Source organism: Sitophilus oryzae, unplaced genomic scaffold (genome assembly GCF_002938485.1).
Source record: "Sitophilus oryzae breed Bouriz unplaced genomic scaffold, Soryzae_2.0 scaffold_1297_pilon_pilon, whole genome shotgun sequence".
In the NCBI taxonomy this organism is placed as follows: domain Eukaryota; kingdom Metazoa; phylum Arthropoda; class Insecta; order Coleoptera; family Curculionidae; genus Sitophilus; species Sitophilus oryzae.
The window spans coordinates 1,605,457-1,623,446 of record NW_022145945.1 but is presented as its reverse complement, the minus strand read 5'-3'; the positions used below and the strand labels follow the sequence as shown (position 1 = coordinate 1,623,446).

The 17,990-nt window shown below is 34.2% G+C and overlaps 2 protein-coding genes across 2 annotated transcripts in view; both read right to left on the bottom strand.

Annotated features, from left to right (window-relative positions):
* The window catches only part of LOC115874530, a 243,296-nt gene that overhangs the window by 82,081 nt on the left and 143,225 nt on the right, over positions 1 to 17,990 (bottom strand). The window lies entirely within an intron of this gene.
* The window catches only part of LOC115874531 (interferon regulatory factor 2-binding protein-like A), a 63,533-nt gene that overhangs the window by 42,915 nt on the left and 2,628 nt on the right, over positions 1 to 17,990 (bottom strand). Inside the window, exon 2 of the mRNA XM_030889700.1 lies at positions 13,163 to 13,559. Within this exon, the coding sequence (XP_030745560.1) occupies positions 13,163 to 13,559 (397 nt within the window). The remainder of the gene's footprint in view (positions 1 to 13,162; positions 13,560 to 17,990) is intronic.

Below are 17,990 nucleotides of genomic sequence, written 5' to 3'. Positions count from 1 at the left end.
ATTCACAGAATCAAATCCCTCAAATGGCATTGGTCAGGACACCTGGCAAAAAAGACAGACAACAGATTCGCCACAAAAATTGCAGCATGTTTTCCATGAGAAATCAAGAGACCTAGAAGATGATCAAACCTAAGATGGGAACATAATATTAAGAAATAAGCAGGGATAACTTGGACCCGCATAGCCAACAATAGACAACAATGGGCCCAATTACAGGAGGATTATCTAAATATGTAAGAAGACTACACCATAATTGGAAAAAAATTGATGCAACGTTGCTCCCTTCTGAACAAGCGTTACTGACGCTTAGGTGTCTTTCAGTATTGTCTATAGTTCTCGGGAGCCACCTCTAGTAATTTCAGTGGTTAGAGGCCCACCAGTGCCAGTTCGGGTAGCTTTTAGACAGTGGAGAAGTATGGCAGTGATACAGTTCTTTTAGCTCAGAGGTGGGGAAAATAAATCAAACATTTATCTACAGCTATAAAATAAATAAGGTCGTGTTTTCCTAAAATATTTTTACAAATTCAAATTGTTTTTATTGACTTTGAATTGATTTTAAATTCAAAGCATAGTTCTTCTGCAGGCGGAGAGTACGGCGAAAAAAAATCGTAACTTCGTTACAATGAATATGCGATTTGTCTATACTGATATATAAAATCTTTAAGTGACTGACATACTGATTAATCACGATCCTGCTCAAACCACTCAACGTAAGAAGCTCAATTTTGGCATACAGGTTGATTCTAGGGTGTAGAGGTTCGATAAGAAGGGTTTTTTCGAAATTCCAGTTCCAAGAGGGTGAAACCACCCCTCAAATATTACAATATTTTTTATTTAAAAAACGGTCACGTTTCCGAAAAAACGCTTAAACACGTATATTTTATTTTGTTTTTTACATATTTTAAGATTTTTTATAAATTTATACAGGGTGTTTCATAACATATGACCATTGAGTAATCACGATTCTGCTTAAACTGCTTGACGTTTAAAGCTGATTTTTGGCAAACGGATTGACTGTGGGGTGTAGAGGTTCGATAAGGAGGGGTTTCTCGAATCTCAAATTCCAAGAGGGTGAAAACGCCCCTCAAATATTACAATATTTGTTACTCAAAAAACGGTTAGTCTTTCGGCAAAACGCTTGGACAAGCATAATTTATTTGTTTTTTTTTTACATATTTTGAAATTTTTAAAAAAATCATACAGGGTGTTCCAAAAAGTTGGGTAATTTCTTAACCACGATTCTACTTAAACTGCTTGACGTAAAAAGCTTATTTTTGGCAAACGGATTTTTCGAAAGTCAAATTCCAACGAGATGAAACTACCCCTCAAATATTACCAAGTTATATAATAATATCGCCATATTGTTTTTTCTCATGCTGACATAAATGTGAGAAAATTTTATCCAGTTTGTATGTTAATGGAAATTCTTGCTTTGCTTACTTTGCTAACCATTACAAATGATTAATTCGACGCGAACGAAGTCGCGGGTACACGCTAGTTTCGTCTATAAAAATAGAATGATTAGAAGTAACCTTAAAAGGATAAAATTAATGCGAAGAACATTTTATTTCGTATACAAATACGTCTGTCTTATTTTTGAAGTCTTGAATATGAAGTATCATTGAAATTTGTACACATATTCCTGAATATCTTTATTTTTACTAGCTGAAGCCCTTAATAACAATCACAGAGGCAGGATGCATCTCAATTCACTGCCTTTAACGTAATTTTCTCACGGCGCGGCTGCAACAGACAACGTTGCATCTGTCCCGGTCCATACAACAATACCGTTTCCATCCGTCTCACTCTTTCTATCAACCAGGTAGAAAATATATCCCGTCTCGCCCTAGAACAACGACACTGCATCTCTCTCTCATCTCTATTATTCTTTTTTTTCGTACGGTAAAAGATATAGAGCGTATGCAGAGCGAGAGATGATGCCATGTGTTTGAAAAGGGAAAAAATACGGAGCTGGGAGTGTGGGAATTTCAAATCTGGGTCAGAGGTGTATAAGGTTTTTTGTTATTTATATGGGTCGGTTTTGAAATAGGGTTACACGGTGGGAATTTCTTGACTATGATTTTTTTGTGGGTATCTATACTTTTTATTGTGTTACCAAAAAAATAATAGTGTTTAAATAAAGCTTCATTCAGAAGATCGCAATTAGAGGAATAAATTAGTGTTTCAATTGGCGTAGAACTTTGTTCTTTTAATTTCAATGTCAGAATTCAGACTGGTAGACATTTTCAATTAGTAGAAAAGGTTATCAAACTTTTAACTTTTCCACTTTCATTTTAGCCTTTGATTATCTTCCGTCAAGAGAAATTGTGGTTAGAAATCAAAAGCACAAATTACCTATAACAGATGCGAAAGAACACCGAATTACGCGTTCAGGTTTCTGTAACCTTCAGAAAGAGTTCATAGACAATCCGCATCAATGTATAGTTTGGGTTATTATTTGTTTGGGTGAAAATAATCTGCACCAATATGTTATCGAGGCATACAAAAAGGTTCACAGACTTCGAGACATACGAAAAATCAAGCTATAAAAAATTAGTTTTTTATAGCTATAGCAACTGCAGCGACTATGAAAAAAGCTGTGTGACTTTCATAGAAAATATGGGCACCTGTAATTCATTTGAGAATGTTATAAATCGCTAAAAGAGGTTTCAAATCTCTTGGATTTCTATTAATATTAAATAAATTTTATTAAAAATTGAACTAAAATTGTTAGCATCAATCAAAAACAATTCAAATTCAAAAATTGGATCAGTCAAATTCCCTCATTTAAGGTGAATATTAAAGTAAATATAAATACAGCTCATTCTAAGCTCTACTTATCTTTAAGAAAAAATTTAAATCATTGTTGCAATTGGGCCTTAATGCCATTTCGAATGAACAATAGTATTAATAATTTACATTATAATAATAATAAATTTTATATCATAGTGTGTATTAAAACAACTAAAACACTTTTAATTGGTATTATACTAACAACTTTTGTTTTTTAACCCAAAAAGGTACCAATTTTCTCAATCAAAATATTTGTGGTCCTGAAAAGGACCTTCATTTTCCCATGTTCGTCAAGGTAGGTAATGGGTAAACGGTAAAAAAACAGGATAATGAAATTTAAAAAATTACAAAAATTGTTCAAAAGTGCCTCCCTCTTGCATTAAACAATAACCCAAACGATCATAAAATCCCTCCCTCACATTGAATAACATATCAGGGGTGACAGTGTCAAACGCATTAAATATTTTCTGCCTTAACTGCTCCAAGTTTTGAATTTCTTCATGGCCGTAAATTTTAGATTTTATGTACCCCCATAAAAAGAAATCATTCACCGAGAAGTCAGGTGAAATTAAACGTCAGTCTAAACAAAACTGTCATTTTTGAAAACTTGTCATAATTTGGACACACGCTAAATGGACTTGATTTTCCTATGTCTCGAAGTCTGTGGACTTTTCTGTATAATCTCACAGTAATTTAATAGATTGCTCGTCATATTATATCAGCTCGTAGGAGATTAGGAAAAAAAAAATATTTATAGTATAAAAAATTAATATATTTAACAAAATTTAATTAAAGAAAATAGTTACATTTCTATTGGTTCTATCGGACTCTTTTCGACTATATAAATCTTTATTTTTTTGTAAACTAATATTTAATGCATAAAATATTTTCAATCTAATAAATAATTTAATGATGTAAATAAGAGGAAATTTCTGACATGGGTGGTCAAATTCTATAGTTTTCATTATATTAAACAGCCTCTGAATGTTTTCTTCAGTGCAAAACTCATCAAAATTTAATATAAATAATTTTTCCAGCCTGTAAATAAAATGAACAAATTTTTCCACTGTCATGATAAAGGCTTTTAAATGGGTAAATAATTTCGAGTTATCCAGAGATTCGGATTCTTTTGCAAATTTTAGACAAATATCACATTGATGTATTTGAAGACCCTTTTTAATGATGTAGTCAAACATAATTAAAAGCATTTTGAGTTGAAAACATTTCTCAGAGGCTGTTTGATATAATGAAAACTATAAAATTTGACCACCCATGTGAGAAATTTCCTCTTATTTACATCATTATATGATTTATTAGATTGAAAATATTTGATGTATTAAAGTTTACAAATAAAGATTTATATAGTCGAAAAAAGTCCGATAGAACCAATAGGAAGGTAACTATTTTGTCACATTTTTAATTAAATTTTGTTAAATAAATTAATTTTTTATACTATAAGTATCTTTTTTTCCTTATAAATAAACACATTTGCATCCCATTTTAAATAAGATATACAAATTACCAAAACTTAGAAATAACAGTTCAAAAGTTCACCAAAAATCCTACACGCGTTTTTAAAAAGAAACATAACCACGCACTTTGTCATTCCAGCAAGCGAATACGACACAGCATAGGTTTCCGGACTAAACGACTGGTGTATTTACACCACTCAATAGGCGTGTCGGGTTTGCCGAGCGGTTTCCGATGCAGTCGCTTTCTTTCGCATCTGTTATAGGTAATTTGTGACTATGATTTTTTGTGGGTATCTATACTTTTTATTGTTTTACTAAATTAGTGGAATAAATTAGTGGTTTCAATTAGCGTAGAAGTTTGTTCTTTTAATTTCAATGTCAGCATTCAGAATGCCAAAATTAGCGGTAGACATTTTCAATTAGTAGAAAAAGTCATCGAACTTTTAATTTTTCCACTAATTATCCTTCAAAATTTGGGATAAATGTAATTTTGGCCTTTGATTATCTTCCGTCAAGAGAAATTGTGGTTAGAAATCAAAAGTTGATTGTTTTATAAGCTAAATATTAGTCTTTCTCTATGGATACAACTGACTAACGCAAGATTTTGCTAGGATTGTAGTGCTGTAGCTAGTTGACAGCTGTCTAGTAAATATTTCCAGCGAAGACTTTCAGGAATCTGAATTATCTCAATGGATGTTTATAAATAGACACGTGGCTAAGAGAAAACATGGGGGAGGCGATACTTATTTATTTTTGGTGTTAATTAAAAGCCCCTGCGTCCGGGATGTCGGTCTGGAATCGAGTACTTCCGGTCGTTGCAGGAACGTACTAGGCAAACAGATCAGTTTAAATTATAATGGGTTATTTGTATGTAGACGTTCCAGTCATTGATACAAATATATGAATCACTGATTTCGGAAAAGGCCAATATCGACTCTGAAATTCAGCACAGGATTAGCAGCGCCTCAAGAGCATTCTGGAAATTAAAAGACAGGGTTTTGTAGCGTTTTTTATAAACATTACCACTGCGAGCGGCAGCTTTTCGTTGGTAGAGCAGTCGTGGATAAGGTATTTCACTAGAAAGAACTAATTAACAATAATAACTCGAAATTATAAATATTGGGCGCCAGGCATGAACAGAGAAAGAAAACACAGTTGTTTATTACTTAAAGCTAGTGACTATATTCATTCATGATGTATCCTGATGATAAATAGCATTGTACAATTTTAATAATTATTTTAGTGGTTATATGTCGAGTAAAGCTATGTATGTAAATAATATTAAATGCGTTCTATGAAAAGACTATGAAAAAATACAATGCGTGTAACGTTATAGAAAATATAAGAAAAGTAGCATTACTTTATTTAAATTGTTAAATTTTATGCGGTGTTAAATCTGATGTGTTGCAACCTGTAGATTCTAGAATCTATGTCTGGTTATTCATCTGTTAATATAGCGTAACAATAATATCTATAGAAAGTAATACTATTACAAGGCGTAATGTAATGAAACCTAAAATCAAATCGACATAAATGTTCTTAATAATCTAACCACTAAATATAGTCTGTAATGATATTATTTAAAATGTACGTTAAGATAAGACTGAAAATCGACTGAAAACCAGAACCTAAATCTAGACTTAGCTGTTCTTGAGGCAATCCTGTTTCAAAGAGTAGCAGCGTGAGGTGGGCTCATATCTCTGTACTGTCTGTCGGCGATCCTGTTGGCCAAAACAACAAAAGGGGCCAGAATGAATCAATACAGCCGTAGCTACTGACTAGGATTAGAAATGGGAGCGAAGCAGCATGGGGCTTACGCTGTATGCATACTGTGACAATATGGGGACACTACCCTTACCTTGGAACACTACTAGGACCTTGGATAATGTCCGTAACTTGGACCATAACCTTGGACACTGTCCGTCCATAAGACAACGGTACAGGGGAACACTACCCGTACCTTGGATACTATTAGGACCTTGGATAATGCCCGTACCTTGTAAATAGTCCGTACCTTGGACCCTAAAAATATGAAACTCTTGTTTAAAACCAAACAAGGTCTAATAAACAAAATAAACCTACCTCGAATTACTTCCGAGGGCTCAATAATAAACAAAGAAACTGTCCTTTCTTCCATGTAACATTCTGGAGGACAAAAGAAAAGGGACACCAACGTGCCAGCAAAATACAAATACAAATTAAGTTGGAACATCCAAAACTCTACCCTAAAAATATGCAGTAATAATATCGAATCTAAAAGGATAATATCTCATATTTACCTGTTGGTTTGAAATAGCAGCTGATTCAAATTATACAGCAAGATTTAAATAATCACCATTTCTAAAAGCCGGGATACAACAGAGCGGCAAAACAAAGTGAGGTTAAGCACGGAGAGAGTTTACAGAAGCGATGTTGACAGCGCCTCCTCAGAGCGATAACAGGGTTGTGTCAAACGATAACAGGGTTGGCGACTAGGGAACGTAAAAATTACGCCAAGCGTGCCAAATAAATTATCAGGCCTGAACGATACGGAATCCGATGACGATGCGCCAGACATCATATATACCATATATAAAAAAGACATGTAACGAACTAAAAACGTTACAGTTTTCTACAATCAAGACTTGAGTACAAAAACAAGACAACTCTTAAGAATCCGGTTCCATCATGTCTCAAACGTATCGGTCCTTGAAAAGGCTGACTGCGAGAGTATTGAAGCCATGATTACAAAATCCCGCTTAAGATGGGCTGATCACGTATGCAAAACCGCATACCAAAATCTCTGCTTTACGGTGAGCTTGTAGACGGTAAGAGGAGGCCGGGTACTCAAAAGGTACCAGGACATTTTCCACGAAAACTTAAAGGGGATTAACATGCAGAAAGAGAAGAAGCAGTTCACAATAGAACTAAATGGAGAAGAATTGTAAACTCAGTTAACAGCGACAACCAAAAAGTAAAGAGGCAACAAAGCAATGAGATTTTTGAATGTCCGGAGTGCGGTAGGCAGATAACATCACGTATCGGGCTTTTCAGTCACAGGAAAGCTCATGAAAGAAAACGCCTTGCGTGATCATCTTCTGATGCGTGTCAAATACTCGTCAACGAGTAATGGCAGTATGTATGTATGAATCATGGATAGAACTAACGCCCGAGAAAAATCAAATATTTTCTTTCATTTAAGTAACAACAATCTTCGGATTATCACGGTTTTTTTTAACAGGACACTGCCTCCTCAATGAACACCTCAGTAGACTGAAGCTAAAAAACAACGACAAATGCAGATTCTGTGGGGAAAATGGGAGAACTGATATCAGAGATAAAGAACTAACCTCTGTGAAACCATCTCAAATACTGGCGTTTGCCAAAGTCCTGAAACTGTATAGTGAGTTATAATTCCCATAAAATCTACAATCTATACAGTAAAAATAAGTCAGTATAAAACAGTTAGAAATACAAGAATCAGTTATTATATTATAAGTTTTAAGGAGCAATGGAATTATTATTACAGGATATAGAAGACACATGTTTATTTTACTTATCTGATATCTGATACAAATAATTTTTTATATTTAATATAATCCATTATCGATTAGGTATTGTCAATCTCCAGATAAAGCCTCGCATTTACAATAACATCGACAACAATGACTTTATCAATTTAATCATCATGGTTATTATTCGATACGCCGACACATATCTCTTAATATTCATTGTTTTTATCGGTAACAGCTCGACCCATTGTTTTCAATGCCTGATAAGTAATTATCTTTCGCAAAACTTCAATGAAAGTGAAAGCAAGGGAAGTATTTTGTTTTGCTTTTTACATGTCTGGCAGCTCGGCTATTTAATGTATAGGGTGTCCCATTTTTATGTGTTTTACAGGGTTTCGCGTTTATGAGTAGAGATTCAAAGATGCGGTTTTCACGTTACTGTGCTAATGTTTTAGGAAACTAAAGATGCTAAGGTGCCCATTCACATACAGTTCGCCGACAGTTTTAGCACCGTGCGATCTGAACTGAAGATCTCAACTTTGTCAGGCCACACACATTGCAGTTACGTCGAACGATGCGATCTTCAGTTTTGAAACCCTCAGTTTTTGAACTGAAGGAAAAATGTGCTTTCACCACACAATCAAGTCGTTTTAATCGAACAATCTTGAAGTGAAAAATGTTTTAAATACAAATAATACACTTCTCGTGCTTTTGTTATTGCAAGAGCCAATTACAAAGACAAAGAAGCGTTTTTGGGTGAAAGATTGGTTGTAACAACGTGATACATTATCTCATAAGTGCGAAAATTAAGAACTAGTGCAACAGATGACCTTAAAAACTACCTCAAGATGGATGACACATGTTTTAATGAACTTTTAAAGATGGTTAAGCTCTTAATATGAAAGAAAAATACAATAAATATTCACCTGAACGCTTTGATTTTCGCGTTTTTATAGGTTCCTTTCGGAAAGCACTTTGCAAATTGTTTATTTTTTTCTTTACAGTTTTATAAAATTCCAGAAATTTTTCATAAACTTTAGTTTTTTCCTGTCTTTACTTCTAATTTTCCACAGGGCAACTGCCTATACAAATCAATAAAATCGGTTAGAAAAGTCGTTTTATTACTTAAATCGCTCATATCTTGATAGTACAAAACCTCCAACTTGTCAAAAGATGGGAACGTACTGTTAGAACTGTCGATTTTTCGACATACACTTCAGTCGACTGTGAGATTCAAGCGATCTGCAGATTCAGACCTGTCGACGGCCTGTATGTAACGATGGGAACTATCGAATGAATTAGACTATCGAATGGTTACGGAATGAATGATTTCAACTATCGAATGGTTAAAATAATTCATTCATTTGTATACTAAAGCATATGTGACAACCTCGCCGTGCGACTAAATGATTATCGTTGGGCCACGACTATCGAATGCTTTTGATAAATAAAATTTAGTATTCGTTTGATTTTTGTGTGCGTTAGTGCATTATTAGTTCTCACAAATTTTTATCACTTCGCCGTATACCTAAATAGTGGTCAAAAATGGATTTTGCTGCCGAATTACTAGAATACTATTCGATATTTTTTATTCGAATAGTTTTAAACGAATGTTTTCTTACTAGCTATCGAATTATTCGAATAAATTGCAACTATCGAATGTTTCGATAGTATTCATTCGATAGTTCCCACTACTACCTGTATGTGTATCGAGAAATTTTAACTGACGATATGCAAATCGACAGTTCTGGACTGCCGGCGAACTGTATGTGAATGGGCACCTTTAGTTCCTGAAATACAATGCGAATTTGAAAATCTTGTCGAAAAATTTGAAAAAGGAAAATGAAACATTTTCATATTCGCCCTGTATTTCAAGTACTAAGAGGACTAGGACAAATCTCTGTGTAACATCTTTACTTTCATAAAAAAACATAGTATAGTGATGTGAAAACCGCATCTTTGTATCTATACTCATAAACGAAAAAAAATCCCCCAAAAAACGAAAATGGGACGCCCTGTATAAAAACATTCGTTATGTTCGATTTTGAAACGTCCTTGAACAACTTTTCCACGTTATTATTTAAATAAATTGTTGCGTTTAATATGCTAAATTTATAAGTATTTACGGGTAATTTATGGCGGTTGGAATTCCGCGTATATTATTATAATTACTGTTCACGGGTGCAATTAGACATTTCAGTGATATGTCTGTTAAAAAGATATGCATATCTAACAGGTAGTGGTGGTAACTGTTGAAATTACTAATCGATTAAGTTATTTTAGAACTACAAAACTTCATAAGGATATAAAATACAGTACTACTTTTTAAAAATCTACAATAGCCATCCTATCCGATATTCAAGCAGCCTTAAAAGCGATCAATACAGTAACCAGCAATTCGAAGTTGATCAAAGAATGCCTAGAGAAGCTTAACTAATTAGGCACAGAAAATAAAGTTCGCCTAGGGTGAATATGCTAGTAGTCGGACATATGTACACCAGTAGTCGGACAAAACGTATTTATTGGGAAATAAGTAATTAAAAATTTGTATTTAATTTATGAAGTACTTATAACTTTACGTGGGTGTAGAATAAACTTAAATAAATAAAATATATAAATAATAAATCTAAACTTTTATTTCAAATATCAAAAAAATACTTTTTAATATTTTAATGTTAATTTAGGTGTCCGATAAACTCGTGTCCGTATATAATCTTGTTTTCCAGTCCAGCAGTCGGACGAGTGTCCGACTGCTGAAAAAATAACTCTTTTGTTTGTCTTTTTCTTGATAATTGATATGTAATATCTACTGTCTTTTTCGTTTGAAATATAATAAAACATGAGTTTTTGGTAGTGTTTAGTGGTCGGACAGCAAAAACTCAACACAAACGCAGATCAAAGGAAATAAAAGTTGTCCGACCACTGGTCAACGCTAAATTTAATATATTTGAGAGATCGCACAGTAGCCCCTTTTCGACGTCATATTGCAGAGTTCAGACTCATTTTTTATGAGATTTTGGTTATTTTTAAGCATGAAGCCTAAAGTAACAGGGATTTTTCATCAATATAATAAAGATGCATTAGAAAAAAACAGTGCAAACTGTCCGAGAAGAGGGAAAATCGCGTAAAACATGCCATCAGTACAGGATTCCAAGTCAACAGTACAGGACCGTATTAAAGAGAAATAAGCGACGTTTGCAAACGAATAGAACCAGAACTTGTTTTAATCAGAGAAATTGAAAAAAAAATTGTTACCTGGATTGAAAAATTGGCCGTTTGCGGATTTCCAAGAAAATAAATAAATAAATAAATGCCTTTATTGTCAAAAAAATTTTCAATTTGTGGACAAAGGTAAACTAACAAACAAAGTAAAAAAAAACAAGGTACACAAACAAACAAACAAAAGATAATACAAAACATTATACAAATAATATTGTCAGTCTTATTGTTAAAATAAACATATATAAATGTTTACAATGTCAAAGAATAAAAAAAATTATAATAATATTCAAAGATATTTAGCCAGTTTATAGCAAAATATCAATGTAATATCAAAAAACAGGTGTTACTTAATACATTTGAAAAAATTGTATCTAGAAGAAAAATTGAAAACTCTGTTTACTATTGGGAGCATGGTTTTATAAACCGCGTTGGTATCGTTTAAATATGATTTTTTCGTATAGATAACATACAACAATAAACGGTATATAATGTTCAAAATTAAATTTGCTTTAAAATTATGCATATATTAAGTAAAGGGCTGTTCAGAATCAGCCAATCACAAATTGTCCGACTTATGGTAACTACCAGGCTGGACACTACTACTGACAAAACAGCACTTTAGCATTTAAAACAATAATTAAAAAAACAGTTATATCTAACATGATACCTAACCACACTATCTATTTCATAAGATTTCATTTCCATGCCACCAATAAAGAAAATTTAATCAACAATTTAAACTTAGCTTTTCCTAAACTGTGCGATCACTGGCGAATTCACCCTACTCTAGGTGCCAGCTAGGGAATGCAATCCCGCAAATGCGGGATCCCTCTGAGATTCGGCGGGATCAAAGTTGCGGGATTTACCGTGCGGGATCCGCGGGATCGACACTTTACTACTGGGTTCTATATCGATCTCGATCAAGGTTAAACCGCTTCGTTCCGGGCCGATGCGTCGACGCTCGGAACCCGGGGGATTCCCCTTACGGCTTGGCCATTAAGTGAAACAAACATTGTTAGATTTCTTTCTGGCGTTCTTTCTGTGCGTAAGTGAAGAAAAGCGTTTAACAAGTACTTGTGGACAATTTCGTCAAAAAACTGGCGGACATAATTATCGGGACACGCAAAATTTTAGGGTAAATTTAAAGTTGAATATCTCTTTAACTAAAAAAGATTTTGGGATGCGGTTTGGACCAGGTTTTAGATGCATCTATTGTTATTAAGATGCTATGTGGCTTTCGAAAATATATTTAGCGAATTCTCGTATACAGGGTGTTTTATAAGAGTGTGAAATTTTGGGCAAGAATATTTTACCGCAAATTTACAATTTTTAAAAAATCGAAATTTTTACCAAGTACTACTAATCTGTATTGAAATTAGAATAAACAATTTGGCCGGTTTTTCATTTTTTGTTTTATGGAAAATACGACGTTTTTTCGAAAAATATGCATTTTTAGTCATACGTATGGTCCTAAATGGTACAAAAAGCTTTGTACATTCTGTATATGCCAAAAAATTATTGATATAGAGTATATCTAAAAGCAGATAACTAACACAAGTTAAAAAAAACTTCAACATCAGAATAATATTTTTATTTATAAAATAAGTAGATAAATTATAATAAAATTTAAGTTTATTTAATATTAAATATATTTTTTGAACACCCTGTATACATCGGTTGCATTGTGGGCCTATGCAAAATGTACAATGCCTTTTGTACTATTTAGGACCAAATGTATGACTATTGTTTACAGTCCCGCAATTTTGCGGATCCGCGGGATTGATTGCTTTAATCCCGCAGGTTTGCGGGATTGAGATTTTGATGCGGGATTGCATTCCCTAGTGCCAGCCCACCAAGAGATAGAAAATAGAAGGTATTGAAAAAGCAAAGCTAAAATACTAGCTAAAAAGGGAACGAACACTCCCACTAACTGGAACAGAACCGTTCTGCTTCGCAAGCGGAAATCAAAGACCTGGAAGGTTCTATTCGTAACCTGGAATGGGAATCTTCCAACGGTCTAAGACACTCCAAGAAATTTCTCAGGAATTACGACCGAGAAAAATCAAAGATTTTCCTTGATTTAAAAGTAAGGGCAATTTTCGGATTATCAACAGGACACTGTCTCCTCCATGAACACCTCACAAGATTAATTTCAAGCAACTAAAATTAATTTAAAACACTCACCAGTTCCTTTGAAAGCCGCTCCCGAATCGAACGACCCCGTCCTGATCGGGTGCTTCTCCTGCTTGAAACTTCTCTCCGTGCTCACCACGAATGGCTGCGCCAAGCTCACGGCAGGAAGACTCTCGCCACGGGTGAGGGGCGGCCTCACCATCTGCGGCTCCTGCCTGACCGCGGCGTGTTCGTCCACCGAGAGCATGCGCTTGGCCGCCACCACCTCGCCGTTGGTGTGGTGGTGAGCGTGGTGATCGTCGTCGTCGGCGCTGGAGAGGCCGCGCTTGATGCCCTGCGTCGGCAGGGATTGCTGGCGAGGGGCGGCCGACGTGTGGTGGTGAGTCTGGAGCGAGTGGTGAGCGGCGGCTGTCAAATGCGTGGGGAGGCGGACGGCGGTTCTGGTCACCTGGAAAGGTTGAACGTGGAAATTATATGATTGTAAGTGGGGGATAAAAATGATTAACTAATAAAAGACTGATTTTGGACGCCCCACGGTGGGGTATTTGCATGAAAAAGGTGATCAAAATTCGAAAAAGCAAATGTGTTTTAAGACTTCCCAAAAAAGATAAATGATTAGTTAAATCATCTCTGCCATGAATGGCATTGCTATGGGTGTGTTTAGTTGCATTCATTTGTTTCAACGAAACGTCAAAGTTGTTACTTCTCACAGATAAGAGGTAAATGGCTAAATTTTATGTTTAAAATTATAAATTGTTGTTGTTCTTGTGCTCTTTTTATGTTTATATTATTGTTTTGATTGAAAATGGCTCAGCCAGCTGCAGGTATGTATTCTACAAAAACGTATTAGTTATTTTGATATTCTCTATACTAACGATTTTTTTTGCAACTAAAAGTTAGGCGTTCAGAAGTCTCTTCAATGAACACCTCAGTAGATTGAAACTAAGAAGAAACGGCGAATGCAGATTCTGTGGGGAAGATGGTGAAACACCAGTACACCTCATCACTGAGTGCGCCGAGACGACAACCATTCGTGCCATGAATTTTGGTACGACTGATATTGGAGATGGAGAACTACCCTCTATAAAACCGTCCCAGATACTGGCTTTTGTCAAAGCCCTGGGACTGTATGATGAGTTATGATTCAAGAAAGGGGGACACAATGGATCTGTAAGGTCGAAGTGATTAACCCCCCTCCCACTCATTCTAAAAAAAAAATTCTAGGCGTTCAGAAAATTTGATTAAATTTGTGACATTTTTATTATACTTAGAGATTTAGTTGCGCATTTCAAAGAATTCAGCATATTGTCTATATACGTTTAACTTAGTAAACATTGGGCTTTCATACAGTAAAATAAAATACTGCGACTTTGCTGATAAAATGAGAAAAACATTCTTGGTTTCCTCTAATTTGCCAATCAGTGATATACTAATGCGAGGTGTAAACCGCGATGGCATTGTTGTGTACAAAGCGATCGCATTAGTGCCATTAGCAGTATAGCACAATTTGGCATTAGTAGCGACGTAAGTTGTATAGGCAATCCTCGCGGATCAGTCGTAGCATTAGTAGTATTAGTTGCGATATTACTACTGGCATTAGTGGCATTGACCGTGGAAACACTGGAACAGTGATTTTTCTTTCTTTTTTTAGAATCAACGAATTATCCTTTATTTTGTTCATATTATTTCCTCTTTAATTGAAAATAGCAATAATTTATATAAGGTCTACATAAAAAAAATTTCGATCAACTATCTGTGTCAAATACCCCACTGTGCGCCCCTTTCTTCCGTTCTTTTTAATAGTTTATGTAAAAGGTATACTACTGTCAAAGTCACTAATTAAACTTCTACGTCCAGGTGTCTGAGGTGATAGGTATTCTGAACCAGATTTAATTACGAATGGCTCAGATATGCTGCTCAACGAACCATCACAATCACTCATTTTAATGTTAGATAATACTAATAATAATTAACAAAAGTATGTAAATCTGATGATTTTGGCTACTGTATGTAGTATAATGTGTCCACAAAGTTTTTGAATTTTTTGAAAATTAGATGCCTGACCCTCGATTTTACATAAAGCATAAACATCATATTAACCAATCTCACCGCGACTTTTAAACAGGGGGTTCCCCTTTAATAAACGAATTTTAAACAGGGGTTTCCCTTTTGTCAAGATATCAAGATATTTCAAGATTTCTTGAATCAAGACAAGATATCAACTCTCAAGAAATGGTCAAGACAAGATTTTTTTTAATTCTTGAAAATATTTCAAGACTAGAAATTGCTTGTCAAGGCAAGATTTCTTGTCTTGCCGATCCCTACCAGAAGTTGTAAAAACACCAGTCTGAAATATGGTTACCCAAGTTAAAAACAAGTCATTATCCAAGTTAAAAACACATTAGTATTGACATTAATTAGTAAAAAAGTTTAAACATACCCAAAAATGAGAGGACAAGTAACAAAACAGAAAAATTAAAACTTGTTAAACTGCAGACAGTTAAAGTACATATGTAAAAACTCAATTAGGGAAATTTTATAGTGGAAATTCAATAAAGTGAAATACAATCAATAAATATTATTTATAATGGTACTTAAATTGCAAACTGCACGGCGCAATAACAATATTATTGCATGTATAAAGGCAAATTATTAATTTGATTAATTTTGATGTTGACGTTTTCATTACTTCAATTCGTGGAAACTGGAAATATTTATTTAAAATATAAACTCGTTGCCAAAATACATACATTATATGTTCAGTGATTCATAAACAAGGCCAAAATCTTTCCGAACTGCCAAAAGTTTAATTTTATACCGTTACTATTATAAATTTTCTTTTATATCGAAAATATGTCACATCGTTATTAAAGATTCTACAACAAAAGTTAAATCTTCTCGGAATTTTGCTACTAAATCATTTAAAAATCAAAATAAGTGTGATTCAATCTTGTCAAATCAGAAAGAAAAACGATTTTTAAGGTACTTGAAAGTAAAGTTACAAAAATTTGACATCTCTGTAATTGTTGCATTAATGTACAACGTGGTACGTGGCGATATAGTACTACATAAACAACTTAAATGCAATGATAACGTTAAAAAAATAATGTTAACAAAAAAGTTGATTTACGACGACTAGACATACATATAATATGCACTTTTTCACATATTAACGAATAGTAAAACATTTAAAAATTGCGATAGTAATAGGAAGTGTTTCTAACTTTTTATCTTGAAACAAAAAGCGTAGACATATTTCACATAAATGAAAACACGCGGAAATCGACAATTATATTTAACCTTCGTTTTGGAATAATACAAAAAATTATCTTCCCAATTTGTGCAAACAAAAGGTGAGTCGTAGTTTGTGATATGATGATAATATAAACAAGAAGATAGGAATTACAAAGTTTCTAGGACTTGTAGCGGTATATTCTAATTGATAATTACGTTCAATTTCTTCGAAAAAATCAATTAAAATGACCTTGACATGTCAACAGATTAATAACACAATAATTAAATGATTAACCCTAACAAATCGGATTGGTTTATATTTACTTAAGGGATAAAATAACAGGGTTAGATAGAATCACCATATAAATTGTGTTAATTTATCTAAAAATTAATCCCTTTAAATTGGGAGAACGACTCGATAATAAATGAAAACATTTTGTGAAGGTAAGCAGTAAAATTCTGCAAGTCCTTTAGAGAAGACAAGATTAGTAACAAGACAGTAGTCTGAGGAGCCTGGGTTTAAACAATCGCAAATATAATTAATCTTATAGAATGAGTATCTTCTTTACAAATATTCAAGTGAATGTCACTACTTAGCTACAATAAAATGCTTTGTTAGGCTTAAATTGTCTTTATTCCAATGATTTATATAAATTTCAACTAAGAGGAGTATCTATTCCTAGGCGTTCACATATTAAAACTAGGCCGGGAGCCTTTAGCCAGGAGCTGTTTTATATAACATAGATCAGCAGAGGCTTCATCTAGTAAAAATATTATTCTGTTCTATACAGCTATGTGAAGCTGACACACTTTTTTTGGAAAATTCATTAGTTCGGGATAGATTTGCATAGTTCTCAGGAAAGTTCAGGCAATTCTCTTTTTGTTTCTGAAGAACTATCCATTAACATAACTTTATTGTACCTACTATGAGTTTTAAATAAAATTCTAGCTAGAAAATAACGTCCTCCTATTCTGGGTGGCAGCCCACTAAGGGAGCGAACACTTCACTTCGACCAGAACCATTCTGCTTCCCAAGTTTAAACCAACTTAAAGCAGAAATCAAGAACATGGAAGACTCCGTTCGTAACCTGGTAATCAAGTTGCAGTTCACTTTACAGTCAGCAATTTTTATTGCTACAGAATGTCCAAAAAATGTTCAAGGGATAGAACGTAATGAAAAAGCAAACGAATAATTATTGCTGTCTTAAGGCAGTTTGGAAAAACTCCTTTTTGGAATGACTCGTTAATTAAAGTACTTAGTAAGATGGTTTAATGTGCATTCAGGAAGTTCAGAGAACATTTTGAGAGTAAGCCCATGAGTCGTACACCTCATCACTGAGTGCGCGGAGACGACAACCATTCGTGCCATGAATTTTGGTACGACTGGTATTGGAGATGGAGAACTACCCTCTATAAAACCGTCCCAGATACTGGCTTTTGTCAAAGCCCTGGGACTGTATGATGAGTTATGATTCAAGAAAGGGGGACACAATGGATCTGTAAGGTCGAAGTGATTAACCCCCCTCCCACTCATTCTAAATTCTAAAAATTCTAAAGCCCATGAGTCCCAGATGAGGATTTGTTTTTAATACTATTAATTGTACTGCGGAGCTCATCTAATGCTACGGGCGTGAAGAAGAAACTG